Consider the following 18,496-nt stretch of genomic DNA (forward strand, 5'->3'; position numbering starts at 1 on the left):
TGGCGCTCTTCCATCATGCAACATTCTAATAAATTCAAGTCTCACTGCTAATTCTTCCAAAAGATGAACAAAATGCCAAGTTTGGATGATGTCTTCATAAAATCTTCATATCCAAGTCTCCCATGATCACATGACCTTTGTCAATCAACCCCAATGACGGTCACCTCTGGCAGAATTCATGTGATCATTATAGACCCTCTTACCATCATAACAATATATTTATTATTCCCTTAAAGTAGCTTTCCCCAGGTGACAAATTCTATTTTATTCCATACTGAAATCCCATGACAATGCAGTTGATCAGGCATGTACAGTCAACATTCTTTTCAAATTTTCAGGAAATAAGTTATTTATATTTAGTTTCTCACATTTTGGAGTTTTTCCAATCCAATGTTGGGCTAATAAACTATTAAATATGGCAATTTTCTGGTCAACAGGAAAGTCAAGGAAGAACTCATTTCTTTAATATGAACTTGGTGATCAGGAGTTGTCTCAGAATGATTTTATTTTGCAATCTCATTTGGAGTAATACTCTGTAGTTTCAGCAAAATTTGTCCACTACAAGCAAGCGGCCACTTTTAATAAAAGCAAGCCATGTTTAGTCCATGTGTAGAATTTCAAAATGAGTTAACCAACATATCTCCACCATTTTGTTATCCCTGTAGCACTACATCAAAAACAAAGCTTATAACATAACAGGAAGTAATTTTCTCTCCCACAGTGATTTGAAACAAGGAATGTAATAGTTTTTTATCCACCCACCCTTCTCCACTGGTTTGTTTACAAAACAGTTAAACAGATTAATTTTTTTTAGGCAATCTAAAGGTAGGCCAGATCTGTGAGCAAGATAATTTATTTCTTTAGGTTAATGTATAAACAACAACGGTAGGATACAGCTTTCGGCTAAATGAGAAGTCGTCGTTGTGATTTTTAAAACCGGTAGAAGCGAAATTATGAAAACTTTGACGAGGATATATTTCTCCTTTGGGAAATTAAGAAACACTAGCACCATTTATGTTCTGATTTCTCACATTGGCACATGACTCTTTCCTCTTCTGTTTCAACTAGTTGATGTAAATGTTCAGGTTACGAAATGTCACCGCTGGTAACTTGTACATTTGCAACATTTTAGTACCTTTCTGTTTTTTCACTTGAAGTTTTAACAGATATAACTGATACGTTTTCGGACAATAATCAAAGTTTTCTTCCTTCTTTGTGTTTTCTGAACTTTTTACTTTAATTTCAAATTTCAACATAACAATTTTTTTTTTTTGGGGGGGGGGAGCAAAATGATTGAAATTTCACTTTCAAGTGTTTCTGTGTTTACAATTTGATACATTGCTGTGGATATTTTGAAATATCAGCTCTTAAACGGGATGTACTTACTTTTCTAGTGTCACAACAAATTTTAAAAGCAATATTTTTTGTAACATTTTGCTCTTATAAAGAGATCATGCCAGATGCAAAATTTCCTTGATTAATTCAAATTATAAGTTTTTGTAAGTTTTTTATACCCACTATGACAACTGTTCCAAATTCAATTTTGCTTTCATATTCTCTTTTCTCATCAACGTCCATCTCATGTGGACGTCACCGTCGAGCACAATGCATGTCGTATAGTAAACAGTGTATAAGAAAGATACGCATACTCATTAGCAGCTCTTTCCATGAAAGAGGCAGGCAACACAAGTCCCATGCAAAGTAGTTTCATCTCTCACAAGTATTTTCACTGTTTTGAGTTTTTTGAATAATTTCAACTACTTTTACTCTATCCTTCTAGGCTGATTTAAATTTCTACCATACTTTCAAGATACAGGTTGAATTTTCTAGCTAATATTTATTTTCTACCATACTTTCTACCTAGGCTGAATTTTCTAGCTAATATTTATTTTCTACCATACTTTCTAACTAGGATGAATTTTCTAGCTAAGAAATATTTTCTACCATACTTTCTAACTAGGTTTAATTTTCTAGCTAAGATTTATTTTCTACCATACTTTCTAGCGAGTACTATTCATAGGCTATTTTCTATGGTTTTGTAGCTCAAATTAACTACCCAGCTATAAGCTGTTATCATTTCTACTGCAGTCAAACACAGCCATTTTTGTCCTCACCTTTTGAAATAACTAGAGATGGCATTCCTTTTCAATTATTTACCTCTCTGCTTTCAAGAAATTAATACGTTATCCATAAGGTTACACCATCCAGGACTGTTACATGAGGTTTTCTTGCATTTTTACCTTAATCCTATTATGAAACACTGTTTAATGATCCATATTGCCATTAAAGAAATGAACAACATTGACTCTATATATGTCTCAATATTTATGCAAATAAAAAAAAACCCATTTCCTGCACATGAACTCTGTAATAACAAACTAAACTATTTTTCTAAACAATAATATACAACTTTGAAGAAAAAGAAAATAGGTCACAGCTGATAAAGGAAAAAAAGTGAATTTTAAAATAGTAATGATAAATAAAAAAAATCAATTTAATCAATTTAAATGATTGAGACAAAGTTCTACAAAAAAGGGGAATATTTTGACTTGCCAAAGAGTGTGAATACTCATGAAATATCCGTTAACTCAGACAGGAACAAACGAAGACGACGACCATGTTATATAAACACATGAATGTTGAGATGTTACTCAAAACACACCCCATGCCTGTTAGTTATTTGATTTTTATAATCATCTGTGTGGTATTTCCATCTGACAGGAACTCAGCAATTCATACAGTCTACATCATCAGTCATGTAACTCCTGGAAATTGGGAAGGGAGGGAGGGGGGAGAGGGGTAATTCAAAGGAATTAACAGTTTTCATAACCAGTTTTACTTTGGTTTTTATTTTGTCTATTTTGCCAAAACTGTTTATGATATCACTACCAGGAAAATGATTGTTTTCATGTTAAGTAAATAGCAGCAAATACCTTTTTTAAGAATCACTCATCGTTTGAATAAGACCTTCCTAACCCCCCCTCCCACCCTTCCCATCCCTTTGAGTAGAACCCTGTCATGGGCGTTCACTTCCTTTGTACAATTAGGCAAGGCAATGATGAATTGTTTTGTAATAGTTACACAAACTGCTGTTTCATTTTCGTTTTTTTCATATTCATCTCACAGTTCTTGATCACGCAGTTACAAAAAGTTCTACGATGACTTTTCCCTCTCCTTTTTGGATATTGTATTCCGCACATTGATAAAGTATTGATTTAGTTTTGATGAAATCTGCTCAAAAATTGATTGAATTTGACAGAGGAAATTTTCCAAAAAGTAAGGAGGCCTCTAAAGTACAACCACCTGGTATTAATTAATAATGTGTATAGCATGGTTAGAGAGAAGAATGCCCTAATGCCCCACCCATACAATGCTGATTATCAAATTTCTGAACTTTTGGACAAGTGATCAATATTCATATGAGAATACAATTAGCCATCAAGGCATACATATATCAGAAGTTTTTTTCATTTTTTTTTCATATTGATCTGCGCTAAAGGGTGTTTAGAAGTTAGGACATTGAATGGATGGGTAGATGCTGGAAAACGGTACGGTACGACCGCTGAGAACCTGTCCGTATTGATATACCACACAGGCTGGTTTGATTGAGCTTAAATGACATCAAATCCAGCAAGCATGCCTCCATGCACGGCCTCGGAGCATGCTCATTCCAAAAAGAAACCGCGGTTAAGTCAGGAATAGTAGCAAATTACAGGAAGGTAAAAAAAGTACCTTTCTTCAACCGACTGGCATGCAATTAGAGACAAACCAATGTGTGGTGAGAGAAAGGTGTGAAGTTTGGCTTGAATCTAAATGGAACACCATGCACATTAATTAAATGAAATCATCTTAGAATCTTCAAAATGGCAACCTTGCAGTTTCCAATTCTACGCCCGACGAATCGATTCAACACCGACCTGAACTGCGACCCTTTGAATAACCGGGTGTACAGTTTCGTGGAAACCGGACCGGTATGTATCAAATTGAACACGTTTGGTCCAAGTTTATCAATTATAGTCTCTTTTTATTTATTTATATGTATTAACTGCGGGAAGGGGGAAAAATCTGAAAACCATCACAACAAGGTCATCACATCATACTAGGCTAAAATATGATTATTTCTAAACTGATTAATTAAGAAATAATCATATCTTTCTTTTGTTCTAATTCGCTTGGTATTAAATGATGCACCGTCATGTAGTAATATTGTTGATATTCAGAAATGAAAACTGACTAATTAATATAATTAATTGACAAACTTTGAAATCAGAAAGAAATTATAGATCTGCTAGAATGCCATGCCAACATTTATCTTCAGCATAAGACTTTCAGTTTCCAGAGTTTATACTGAGTCAAATTCTCATGCAATGAATTATAAACTCTCCCACACTCTTTAAAAATTTATGAGTGAAAATTTTAGGTTTCATGTTTCGTGACATTTGCGATTTAAAATCTTCACCTTGTCTTTTCAGTCGCTTTGTCAAAAGACATCTCAATTTTTTTTTTTTTTTTCCAGAATCAAGAAAATGGTTTACTGCTAAATGCTATCGAGACAAGAATAAATGCTTCCCGTGGCATTTAATAACATCCACATCAAGTTTAAATTTGTCACATGGATTTATTTTATTTCCTCCCCCCCTCCCTCCCCCCGGCTGATTCATACCATAAACTATCAAAAAACCCTTCGAGGGTCCCACTGGATACACCTGAAAATCTCGTAAAGTGAGATTTATATTAGTTTTGAGAGAAGGAATTTGTCTCCTGACTATGGGAGGCCTCCTCTTTCAGCGACCGACACTTGACAATGACTCACTGTTTATTGAGAGAATCATCAAGTAATTCCGTTCCAAATTATTCATACGATAGAATCTCACATGCACAACTCCTCCGAGCAAGAAACCATTTTTTTTGTTTCGTTTGGTGCTTTATGCATCCTGGTTTGCAAGCGTTAGTTGTCGCAACACCAATCACAAAGGTCCTGAAGTAACGTTGGCCAGGAATCTGCAAGGTTGCCATGGATCAAATTTGAAACTATTTTGCATAAAAGCACATAAAATTGATGAAAGGCTTGATCTGAGATATCAATGCTATTTCCCATATGTTACTAAATGAGGCACGCGAAAGGAAAGTCCAATTTTTAGTTTGAACGAAAAAAAAGGAAATCATTTTATAGACGACAGAATCATAAAGGATAATGCCTCTACCCTCACACATTGAAAGTCAGTTAAATTTAGACTGACCTGGTCAACTGACAATACCAGATATGACAATTGTTCTCATTAATTATCATTACTTGTTGCAGAACATTTCAATCTGTGGATGAAGTCAAGGGTTCTGTTGCTAACGTCAGTTGTAACTATTTATTTTTCATTTTCCTTTTAAAAACAAATCGTATTGACGACACAAATTTCCTGTTCAATTTTTTTTTTGGCTGTTTTTTTGGGGGGTTTATTATCTCAGATCCAACCATTTGTTTTGAATTATAAATCAAAAAGGACACTCACCTTCGATCCTCGTTCATTGAATATAATCTCAACATCAAGAATTGGACCAAATGGCTGGAAAAAAAAACAAAACAAGAATAGATTCACTTCAAAAAGTAATCTCGTACCTGAGAAATATGAAATTTGTGGTTAATGTAAACCTTACTGATGACCACTAATACACTTGGATGGCAGTCCCAGATGGGTATTAAGAAGACCGGATGGGATGAGGGTGGAAATGGTGTGCTTTAGGCCTGCATATTCATCTGAGATAAGCAAAGTTACACAAAGATATACTTTTTGTTCCCCAAATTACAACTGAACTTCACAGAACTCAATACGACAGACCCACATACTAAGTATGAAGTTAATCCACCATGAAGTATTTGAGTTATCGTGTTTACAAAGCAAGTGTCACACACACAGACACATTCACAACATCATCAACATCACATACATTCCTTCTACCTCAGGCAAGGGAACCAATGAAAGTAAAATATTTTCACATTTGAGATGATTAAACTATAAACATACTAGTCAGTATGCTGTAGTCAGTGTAGCCTACAAGCCTTCAGCACCTCTCTTCATGCAATCACATAGAATTTCATGACACTTTGACGGTAAGTCAATTTTGAACATTTCAATTATGAAACGAAAGCACCATTTTTTTCTGTTCTTTTTTCGTTTTTTCCTTTATTTCAAAATGTGGGACAGACCATTCTGTCTCTACAACTGCCTGCGTAATAATACTTCAAATGTTGGCCTGGAGAGACATAACTGTTTTCTTGGTTGGAGAAGTTTGTAACCACGGTCAAGTAGTTCAGAGAGTGCGTCTTTCGTCGGTTTCTCATACCGTTTTGACTATTTCTGGGGTACCCCAACCGCTGGTAAGTACATCCTTAAATCACTCATCTCCAGTCCTCACTTGGGAAATAACTCCAATTTAAAGGCATCTCCATCCCAACTTTCTCCAGAAAGCTGATCTGGTTGTGAAGAGACTGAGAGGCTGCTATGTCACGGTGACGAGTCTTCAATACCATTACAGCCATCAAATTTACAACTTGAGAGATATTTTAAAATTAAGGGGGGGGGGGGGAATTGAAATGAATTACCGGATTGGAAATAATTGTCTCCTTGCAAATTTTCGTACCCTTTGAGCATTTAAAAAGTTTTTAGCAACCATCTCGTGTGACAATGAAAGTCTCTCTAATGGCTATAAAATTTCGTTCAGACCGATTCATCAACTACACTAGAAAACATGGCATTTATCGAATAAAAATCTGTGTTTTGTCATTTTGCGTACAAGCCTTGGGATGGGATGTTTTCTCTGATAATATGATGGCAAGAAAATTCATGAGTGAATAATGCACAAGACAACAACACAAGGTTCGATACCATACAAAGACTATAGATGTTGAGTGAATCACTTCTATTAATATTTGGACAGCTGACAGAATCTTCCTCAGCCTAAGGGTGCTGGTGTGTTCAGTTATAAAGCTGGATGGGCCACTAGGGTGAGCAGTAAACCATACTGCCTGAGGCACCAGTGCGAGTGCATGTACAAGTGGCAAAAGAGGGCTCGGATTCGTTGACGATGATATTGATGGCGAGATGAGATGTTGGATGATCAAATTTGGCAGACTAACAGGGGTTGGTTTACAAAATCCATGGTCAAGCACAGAAATATGAAATTATTCCACGTTTAACTTCTGCAGTGGACTAAGTGCATGCCGCTTATATATATAATATATTTTATATAATATAAAAGACAGATCACCTTGCAAAAAAACTTAATAAAGCATCTCTGTTTGTTCCTAATATTAAAACTGCCAAATAAAAGATTTGTAGGTACACTTTTACTACATGATAAGAGTCACGATCAAGTTTATTCTAAGCATTACATGTTGGTGAAGTACATAGTTTTTCTGCCCACCACTTTATTATCTGGGTTAAAATGTCCGGATACTCAATATAATAGAGAAACAATTAAATGCTAACAGTTCAGTTAAAAATGTACAAAACCCAGTTTTCATTCCTCATAGTGCAGCAATACAATTTGATCTTTTTCAAGAATGGGAGTAAGTCATTTTTAGGTCTCAAATCGAGGAAGAAAGGAAGGGATGGTGAGGGGGGGTGGGGGGGGTGGAAATTATAAATTAAATTTCAGACAGTTTCATCACTTACCCCAAAAAGTTGCCTCAGATCTGGATCTCTAAACTTAAAAGGGATATTAGAGACATGTAGCCTCTTTGGGGTTTCACCGAGCCTCGCTACAGTCGTGACTGTCGACAAGGGCTGGCCGTCTGACCCAGTAGTAGTCTGTGTGCTTACTGTAGGTGAATCACCCTGCGAAAATTAGAAAAGGAAAAACAAAAAAAAATAGGTCAAAAAAAAGGCTTTCCTTCTGTTTGTCAGTGGAAAAACTATAATGAATATATGAAGCATTTCAAAAGTCTTTATTTGTTCATTTTGATATTTGGTAAACGAGAGAAGAATTATTTACTTGAGATTTTGCCAGGCAGGATGAAGGGTACAGTTGATGGCAATAGTACATGGAGCGCAAGGCCTGGTATAATAAAGAGAGTATTAGTGTTATCAGAGTTAGATTACAGCCATCAACATATGTAACATATACCTACTCTGTTGAAGCAATGTTAATCAGAGTTACATTACAGCCATTAAGTATGTAACATATTCCTACTCTGTTGAAGCAATGTTAATGTTATCACTAGTATAAAGAAAAGAAAAGGAACTATGCACTTGTCATGTGTAGAACTCCCAGATGTGGCTCTGAACCCCCCCCCCCTCCCCCTCCATTTATAGAAAATTCTTCCACAATTGAAACTTATAATGCATTGAAACACATCTTGCAAATTACATTGGGCACATAATGTTTCTTTTCATGGAGAAACCTATTAAATTACTTATATTGTATAATTACCAGTCTGTTGGATATACCGTTATATTTATTAAAAAATTGTGGGGTGGAGGGGGGGGGGAAGGGTAGAGGAAGGGAGGAGTATATCTGTCCTTTGTTTAAACATTAAATGACAAACATCCTATATTAACACCACATTTCTTCAACTTGACCACTGTAAGTGCTTTATCTGATATAATCTGGTTTTAACCACTTATCACTGATATAGCTAATCAATACATCAATAATCAGAACACCTGATGAAGTGACATGGAACTGAATACAAATAACTCTGATTAATGTGAAAAATCAATACTTGAATAATGGATCCTCTTCATGGGAAGGGAAAAAATGGTTGATACAAACTGCAAATTATACTTTTCACATATGTTTTATGGTTTTAATTTTTTAATTTTTTTATGAGATTACATACACTCCATTAAAATTCCCTTCATTACTATATATATCATACATCCATTTATGGCATTGCAATCAAACTGCTTCTAAGATAATTTGAGTAAGATCAATCTAAAAGTCCTCAGGGAAATCCCACAACAAAGGCCAAATCATGCAGTATGAAAAACAACGTTTCTTCAAGAGTTGTTTTAAAAATAATATTAAAAAAAAAAAAATGAAGAAAAAATATTAAAAAATCCTAATGGAGAAAAATATCAAAAGGTTAAGTCATTGATATTCAGATATTATAATAGAGACTTAGTTTCTTGTTGACTTTCAAAGTTATCTTTGAATGAAGGAAATTTGAAGGCATAATTATCATTATACTGAATGATGTATATATGTACTTGGTTTAATTGTGTGCACTCAACATAATGTTTACGGTGATCCTGTTGTGAGAATCCAACTAAGAACACATCAAACTGATGTAGTACAAAGAAATATGCAAATTTACGTAAACATCTGAAGGTTAAATCGACTTGTGTTTGCTGCGACCAATTTCATTCAGACATATCCTCCCAATTAGTTCAACCTCTCTCTCTCTGTCTACAGTAGTTTTTTAATTATCAAACCAATCTGTAAGAATTATGTTAATAACCATATTTGGTATTTATTTTATAGTTATGTTTAATACCATATATAGAAGAGCTCATTATGCGTAATCAGGGTACAGTAACTACTGTACTTGTTGGTAGTTTAATACAGCGTGCGATATTTACCTTTGTACATGTACCATATGAGCTGTGTTATACAAGGCAATAATTATAACTGCATAAATAAAATAAAATTCTCACTCTCTCTCTCTCTTTCTCACACCTCTTACACAAAGCCAGATATGATTAAAACAGTTCGAGTTTGTTTCAATGACGTGGCACTAATTTTCTGCATAATTCTAGGAGTCACATCTAACATTTAAGCTTCTTAATGGAAACAAACCCAAAGAAGATCTTGTTCATTAATTTACTTCAGAAAAAAAAACAAATTTTGTTGGCTCCACAGAATTTATAGTAGTAATAGATACTTTATGTATTATTCACTAAGTTTGCAAACGTTTCTGGAATAACAAAAAGATAATTCTGGCGTGATACAGCTTTGACGTCATGCATACAATCTTATTTTTGGAAAAAAAAACTGACATGCGAGGTGAAAGTCAGCAAATAGAACAACTTTCTGAATTTTTGGATGGCTCAGTCTACAAAAAATTGAAGCTTTAGCAAGGTGTGGCAGGTTTTCGCATGGAATTTAACTTTCTTTAAATTTCCACTGAGCAAAATTCTCTGGTAATGATAATATCTTTCTCTGCTTGAAACATGATACACAGAAACATGAAGTACCTTCTGCAACAAACATGGCGGCAACACTCCCTTCATCTTCAGTTGTTGACTGGCATTCATTTTGTATAGAGTATAAAATTGGCTTTCGATCATTAAATGGTTACTAGGTTGACTGCATGGACAATGTTTAATAGGATGATTTTTATACAGTTAAATGCACATTCCCATAGCAAACGAAAACACAGCTCCGGTATTCGAAAGGTTCATGAATATATTGATGCCTGCAGTAACAGAGGCCAATCACGTTGTTTACTTCCCGATTTCTTAATATTTACCGTAGACCAACATGTAGTAGACAGTAATATCAAAGATTCCAAAACAGGAAATAGCTGTCAAATTCTGCTGAAATTTATGAAATCCTCGGAGGAAGCTACGAACCAAATAGTACATAGGAAACTGAAAAAATAGCTTCTCTTGAGATGTGTGAACCCGGAATGATAAGCGATCCATCTAAATGATGAGTGATACCTGGCATGAACCAAGGTTTTTGTTTCAACGATTAGACGAAATGCGAGTATCTGACAAATATGAAACCTTCTGGCAAAAGAAAAGTCAATTCCCAGTTCTAATCTTGGGAAATGAACTCACAATTTTCTGGACGGAGAATTAACCTGGGCTATTCTTCTAAGTTACGTGTATCAGCAGTGTTGATGACACCCGAAACTTGGTTTAATAAGAGGCAGTCTCAATTGATAATAATTGCAAGTTTTCTTCTTTCTTACCATCTGGTACCAAACAACTTGTGATTGAAAATCCAGATTCCTAAACGGCCTTGATGGATACAATCCACTACATATAGACTAAAATAGCTTTGATTTTTAACAGAGAGAAAAGAATGAGATAAAGTAGAAGAGAATGTTTGGAGTTGCCGAGAGCAGACTGAAATATACTACCTCCAGGATACAAAGGAAGAGGTTAAAAAAAACTACGAAAAATTACTCGATCAAAGAGATGAGACCATATATGATGCATTAAGCATTAATTACATAAAACAAAAAAATTCAAAAAACCTGTCATTGGAATTAATCATGTGACATTTGGAACTCGGCTGTAACTGATTGTGCTGCCAACTGTGACAAGTTAACACATGTTGCCGTTTGAGAACAGGTTAGGAGAAAAATGAAAAAAAATAAAACAATAATGTCAACGACATCAAAATAATAATAATAATAATAATAATAAAGGAATGAGATATAGCTATGAATTTAGAGGTTTTCAAACTGTTTTCTGATTAATTGTGGTGCAACAGAGATAGTTGTATGTAATCACCTTCCCCCACCCCCCCCCAAAAATAGATATGAGATAAACATATAAGTATATTTTCTTCCCTTGCCCCCTTCCCATAAAGAGTCATTTACAGTAGTATTTGAAGGAGTATCCAATATTTAATGGACTTTGTGGTTTTGATGCTCTGTAATTCTGTTTCAGATTGCATGCCACATGTTTCTTCTTGACCCACACTTGACCTATGACTCACACTCTTACATTAATGTCACCATATGGTAAGTAGTTGAAGATTGTCAAGTTACACATTGTAGAAGATATGAAATTTAAGTTACCCAGTAATGATATTTACACATACCCAAGCCAATACCCATAATGACAGTATACAGTTAAAAAGAGTTCTTGAACTTTTTTTAGTTGCCATCTTTGGATAAAAGCCTTGGTGGTTCTTCCTGTGAGGTTTATTATGCCTGTTTACCTCATCAGTCAAGCCTTGATCCAGGGGAGAGACCTTGGCATGAAGACCATTATGATGATGATTAAAAACAGAACAAGTTGGTATGTTGCCTGCGCATCTAATACTCATAACCATATAAAGACACAACAACAAACGACAGCCTGGAAATCATCCCTTCGTTACACTCAGCTGAGGAAAATAGCAATTATGGGATTTACAGCCCCAACCATCACTTACAATTAGATATTTTAATACCAGATGTTTATAGCACGGTCAGGATATTTCTCATATCCGAGGCAATGGAGCACAAAAAGCCGGAGATCTTGGGAGCAATTAAGCGTGGCAGAAACATGTTACTATATAAAACTCTAAAACATGAATACTGTAATATTAAAGCGAACAACTAATGCAGCAGCTCAAATATATACCAGAATAAATGGACCCCAAAATAACACACTTTGGATTCAAGGGTGGAAATAAGCAGGGGCCAATTAAGGTCTGAATTCTTCCTCCCCTTCTTCTCTCCCTCCCTATTTCTCTTTCCATAACTTCCCAACAAGTCCAACTACTCTAAAACAGTTTGCCTTATCTGAGAAGATTGTAAATGTGATGCCTTAAACCCTTTGTGCTTATCATCAAAGATGGGAATGACCTTCCAATTGCTTCTTCCACACACCTTTTCTTATCCACTTTCATTATGCACTTTTTCCTGTTCTCTTCACCACATATCCAATACATATACATACACATAAATACTCCCATCTAATCCCCCTTTAATCTCTTTACCCTCCCCATCACTTCTTATCCTCCTTAGCTATTAACTCTCCCTCTCTACTTTACAAAGTTTATTATCAGCTTATCTCCTACAGCCCTCTCCTCTTTAGCTCAGCTTCCTTTTCCTTCACTGCCTATTGTTCGTGTCTATTGTTCCTGTCGATTGTTCCTGTCCTCTGTTCCTGTCTATTGTTCCTGCCTAACTTCAAGTCTATACTCATTTGTTCAATGTCGCAATCAACCTGATCTGTATCGTCTGTGTACCCATGGAGGTTTACCTACATGGTGTACCTAACCAGTATTCTCCGTTTACACTTTTGTCTGCTTTGGTTAATTTCAGTATAAAATAAAACATTTTGTTCTCACTGCCCTCAAACCCCTTCCCCCACCCCCCCCCCATTCACTTCAAGTCATTCCCAAATATAGATGGTTCAATTTGAGGTCAAAGATTACATCAATGCAGAAAACAACTACTGTAAGGGCGACAGTAGGAATGTTGGTTGAAGTTTGAGCAAGGGTGACCATTTTGTTTTGATATCTAGCATATGTGAGGACAATCCTAATGGGAGTTTAGACGTTTTGTCTATCTATACACAGCCGTAGTCGATGTACGTTCGCAGACGAGGAGGAGGGGCCTCCCGTCTCTCAGGGATACAGTAGTGTCCTTCGAACCACATATTGCTGCAGTCTCGCAGGCATTTGCAGTAATTGCGAATCTACCGAAAGGAGTCTCAATCCTGATTTGCTCTCAGATGGCAGAAAGCTATGGACAGATCGGATATCCGATCCCCAAAGGATCAATGGACGGAGAGATTTGTTAAGTTTTACCTTTCATCCTTGAAGGAACGAAGCCTTAAAAATTTTGATCAACGATGAGAAAGATAAAATCAGGAAACCTGACCTGTTCACCGCAAGAAATTTGTAGCAATTACTGGCCTTCCAAGGTTTAACCATGAGATTACAAATACTTGTAATAGTTGAGATTAAATCCCATCCTCAATTTAGAGTTAATCTCCAGAGGATCAGTGCTAATCATGACTGTGTTTATGCGTTATAAAAGTAAAACAACTTGTCTCTCTTAACAGATTGGAAGACGCGATCGGTAACATGGAATAAATGAACAGTAAAATTGAATAAAACAAACAGCCAACCTCTCCTGAGTAACCTAGCCCATACAGATGTTTAAATCCCTTAATTGGTATTACAGAAACAGCACAAGATGTTGTATGAACTGATTCAAAATATATATTGTAAAATTTATATTAAAAGAATATAAAAGTTTTTAATATTTTGTTCATTTTAATTGCTTATGAAAATTATTTGTGATATCATACATGTAGACAACACATGCATCAAATTTTGTGCATCACCAGACTGATGTAATATTATATTAGTGTCACTATTTAATTTTGATAAAGTCACAGTTTTAACAAAGAGCAAAAGATGGTTGACTTTTTAATACCAAGGTTTGAAACTACTCATCTCATTGATCGATCTAATTTCTGCACGAATTACATACATGTACTAAACTAATTATACAAACATGGGTGACTTGTTGCAAAGGTCTCCTTGGTATTTATTTGTTGATCTATCGTATTTCAAGACCCCAAATATGAAAGGTATATTATTAATTTTTGCATTTCGACAAGTTGTGCAGTTAACACCACTAACCCTCATAAATTTCTTGTTCACCGAAGGCAATAACTTAACAATGAGACATGATCCCTAATATGATCACGGGCAGCAATGTTTGGTAACAAAATGGATCATTCCATAAATTAGAGCTTCACTTCATCACACCTCTAGCTTGTTTCTCCTACATATATATCATTGGTGGCAGACAATAACAGACTTCCTCAATCATAACTCACCTTGGCTCATATTGAGGAGACTTCAAGCATACATAAACACTAACCAACATCTTCTCCTGACTTAATATTTGATAGAAAAGTAAAATGATGAATAGTTGACATGAGAAAACTCTAAGAAAAAGTTTTTTGGAGTGAAAAATATTCAAATGCGTATAGTCACATCAGAATGGCTGCCGTTGTTTCTAATGTGTGATGCGATTAACCCATACGGAAAATAATAAAATGACATAGCATATGAGCCTGCTATGAATAGTCATCAGGCATTGTGTTTTTGAAATTTTATGAAACGTACAGCTCATTTGGAGAGGGCAAGTTAAAAGACGAATAAGGAAGATGACTTTGCCTTGGACAATGTCTGAAACTCCACTGTTTTGAGAGATGCATTAAACGTACAAGAATAAGTACAGTTCTTCTAAACATATTTTGGCTTAAAAGGTTGGCCTATTCAAATGCCTGTAGTGTCCCTTAATATAAATTTGAGGACATAATCTACTTTTTCATCCATTCATCAGTTTCATGCAAAACCTACATGTATATCCACAGCACAAAATTTGAATGTATATATCACAAAGTTGTAAGGGTCAGGGGACAGTGTGTGTATACTATTCTGTTGGTATATATTTACAAGGCTATGTTAAAGTGGTTCAGAGTTAAATACAACCCTCTGCAAAATGGGGCTTTAAAAGAGTGAAAACCATCACTTACCGCTGATGGACTGAGAATGCCTGACTGGTTACTCCCAGGCGGTTCGGCCCCCGACGGCTGCGTTGATATTAACTGTTCGCCCGCTGCTTGTGTGTATGTGACTGGTACTTCTTGAGGTGCGCTACCAAATACCGCCCCGGCTTCTGGACCCTGGGGCTGGGGTATTGTCCCTGCCATAGCAGCGTGGGTGTAGATGGTGGGTTGTCCCTGACTGATTGGCTGTTGTTGGTACGCCTCAAGGCTTGTTGGTGGAAGAAACTGTGCTTGGTAGGCAGCGGCAGCATGGGGGACTTGGGCCTGGCCGGCCATTGCAAGAGGATGCTGCAAAAAGAAGGAGAAGAGATACGACCATTTAAAGACAACGTTCCATTGGACTACTTAATGTCACATTTCTTTTGTTATCGTACCTGACAATTTCTGAAAAATTTCCGACTTCCGACTGGTATAGACTTTTGAGTATCGTGGAGAAGCATGTTCTATTGATCTAGCTACATGCACCACTAAACTATAATTATATTAATTATATTAAAATTTACAGAAACTGTGGTAGCAATGAGGCATTTACTGCAGTAGAGCAATATGGAACATTTTACTCCAGGTAGCAAAATTGTTATTCTGCCCATTTTCTCATGTTCCTACAAAACAGATTTCTCCAAAAATATGCAAAAGTCCACATTTGTCGTTTCAGGGAGTTCATTTATCTATCCATTCTCTCTACACATGAGAAAGATTGACAATCTGGCAATCAAAACCATACTGTACTCCCAAGAAAAGAGAAGACCGAAAGACCAAACACTATTTAACCAAGATACCGATATATAACATTTAAGGCAAAAATTGATGTATCGAAATAACACAGCAGCGTACCATTCCGCAAGTGTACTTAAAGGTGCCGGAGTGTATAAAGCTTGTTGTTTTCTCTCTTGCCTGTGCTGAAGCCAAGTCTAACACGAAACATTGAATGATTAACAAGTCTTAATCCCGGGCAGACTGCAGTACGTGCCTTAATAACCCACACATCATCACTCTTAACAACGAAACAAGAATATCTCGTGCATAATTCATTGTAATAGCTGCAGCCATGCAAAGCTCCCTCAATTACTTCTCGTGGGCATGGGAAAGCCGACTTAATTACAGAAGAGTTTTGTGGCCAAGGTTTTTCCTGCAATCAAAATTCAGGATGATTAGAAACAGGGTGATATATATGTAGTTTACTCCTGCTACGTTTCTTTCTTCTATTGGGGGGGGGGAGTGGTTTTGTGAGGCATGTATGTAGTCAGTCAACCTTAAAATATGTACAAAGGTAAGAGAATCATAGACCACATCAACCCATTAAAATATAAACTTCTGAGCTTGAGGCAGTTAACGTAATGTTATATTCTAAATGTCTCTTTGTTTCCTTCTTCTATGTTGCTTCCCTTCTTCATGCAACGATACTCTCTCCTAACTCAGAAGAAGCATACAATGAAAAATAAAATAGAGAAAAGATATATATGCAAGAAAAAAGATATGAAAATTACCATGCCATCTGGGAGATGGAAGATAGGAGCCCCGAGCATGATGACAGAATATAAGACTTGTTTGTTAGTGATCAGAAGAATATACTAATGAAGACTGCCTTTACAGCGGTACACTCAGCACTGTGTGCGACTAACTAATGCCCTGTTTCAGCATAAGAAGAACTGCTATAATCAACACTCCCAAAAGATACCCTTTAAATTTATTAACTTGTAGCATTGGAAATTGAAAAGCTCACCAATAGCAGCAGAGATGGGGGACATTTTCTGTACGAGAAAATACCTGCAACTTTGTACAAAAATCTACTGTGTGAAGTCAGTAGCAACAGCTGTGTGCTCTTTTGATCAGAAAAGATAGGCAAGGGTGCACAGTAGCAAATAGGTGAAGGCATATATACAGCATAGATATACTGTTGCTAGGTAGATTACCAGCTGTTAGAATTTGTTGCGGAATTTTAGCGCTATAACGTCATTATGACCTTTACATATATATACCGTACAAAGTGAATAGGTTGTGTGTAGTCTCTCAAGTGTCCCAAACATTTGATGCTATGGATGAGTAAGAGTTCATTGTGACACTATTTAGAATTTTGTAAATTTAACCAGGTTTGACCAAAATTGACCACTGTTCTATTGGCAGTGTATAATGCCTTATATATTAAAGCTATAGGAATATACTGTATCATCATTCCAACTAGGAATATGAATGCTGCAATCGAATGATTGATGTTGAAAGTGCTTAAGAATTTAAGATAAATTCTATTTTTATAATCTGTTCTTTAAATATAGCAATTTCACTCTAATAAGCATAATCTTTATGAATCTTTGGTAAATTATTCAAACTAAACCTTGGTTTACAATCAGTCTAATTTATGCCATCATAACCATGTTGACATCAAATTCTTAAGTTACTCTGAAGTCTGATCTCATATTAGCCTACTATATATTGCTATATAGTTAATACAGCATATAGTAAGTCACAGTGATGTAACAATTAATAATTAATAAAAATACATAAATCATACACCATTGCTAATCTACTTTATAACGTTAACTTTTATACATGCTGCATGAGATCCTTAAAACGAAAACAACCAAAACACAGCTGTGATTTAATAAAAGAACAAAAATAACCTTTGCCCTATAAATTCATATTTACTCTGCCACCCTTCAGCTTTAAGTTTTTATTATCTATAAACAGAGGCAGGTGCATAATTATGAAAAGTCTCTGCTTGTCTCTTGTTAGTTTAGAAACTGTATCTACATCAAGCATGGATGGTAAGTTTATCTGTCACAAACTTATAAATAATAATGTGCCCTGCCAGAGCCTGCTATGCATAAAATTTGAAATATGTTTGATTGTAATTCATCCACAGACATTCTAGCCTCTGCTGGCTATAGCTCTGCATCATAATGAGAGAGAATTGGACATGTGTGTGCACTGTGTCCTAAGCTGACTCTCTCAGGCAGAATACATACCAGGGATGAGTTGTGCAAATGCTGGAGGAGACAAATATCTTGTATATAAATGTCAAAACCACTAGCCTAGCTATGAGATGGTTCAGCAGTGAAAGTGCTTTATATATATACGGTATTAAACAGCACTGTGTCAGTCCTGATCTTTAAATAGTCTCACTATTTAAGATTTTGCTGTTTTTTCGATGACGGTATTGAAGAGATGATCCCCAGTTGCTGAGAGATAGGAATTGAGAGCAAATTTTCCTTAATAGCAAATGTTTGCATATTCACTTGCCCGAG

At 35.8% G+C, this 18,496-nt stretch overlaps 1 protein-coding gene across 18 annotated transcripts in view; it reads right to left on the reverse strand.

Annotated features, from left to right (window-relative positions):
* The window catches only part of LOC139959624 (RNA binding protein fox-1 homolog 2-like), a 226,523-nt gene that overhangs the window by 30,847 nt on the left and 177,180 nt on the right, over positions 1–18,496 (reverse strand). For 15 of the 18 annotated variants that reach the window (XM_071957392.1, XM_071957387.1, XM_071957386.1 and 12 more), the window contains 4 exons: positions 15,222–15,542; positions 7,987–8,049; positions 7,668–7,829; positions 5,505–5,558 (listed from right to left, as the gene is read on the reverse strand). In XM_071957392.1, the coding sequence (XP_071813493.1) occupies positions 5,505–5,558; positions 7,668–7,829; positions 7,987–8,049; positions 15,222–15,542 (600 nt within the window). Of the gene's footprint in view, positions 1–5,504; positions 5,559–7,667; positions 7,830–7,986; positions 8,050–15,221; positions 15,543–16,088; positions 16,246–16,741; positions 16,896–18,496 lie in introns of those variants that run through there. The other 3 variants (XM_071957397.1, XM_071957401.1, XM_071957389.1) reach the window with 3 other exon arrangements.

Source organism: Apostichopus japonicus, chromosome 19, assembly GCF_037975245.1.
Source record: "Apostichopus japonicus isolate 1M-3 chromosome 19, ASM3797524v1, whole genome shotgun sequence".
Lineage (NCBI taxonomy): Eukaryota > Metazoa > Echinodermata > Holothuroidea > Aspidochirotida > Stichopodidae > Apostichopus > Apostichopus japonicus.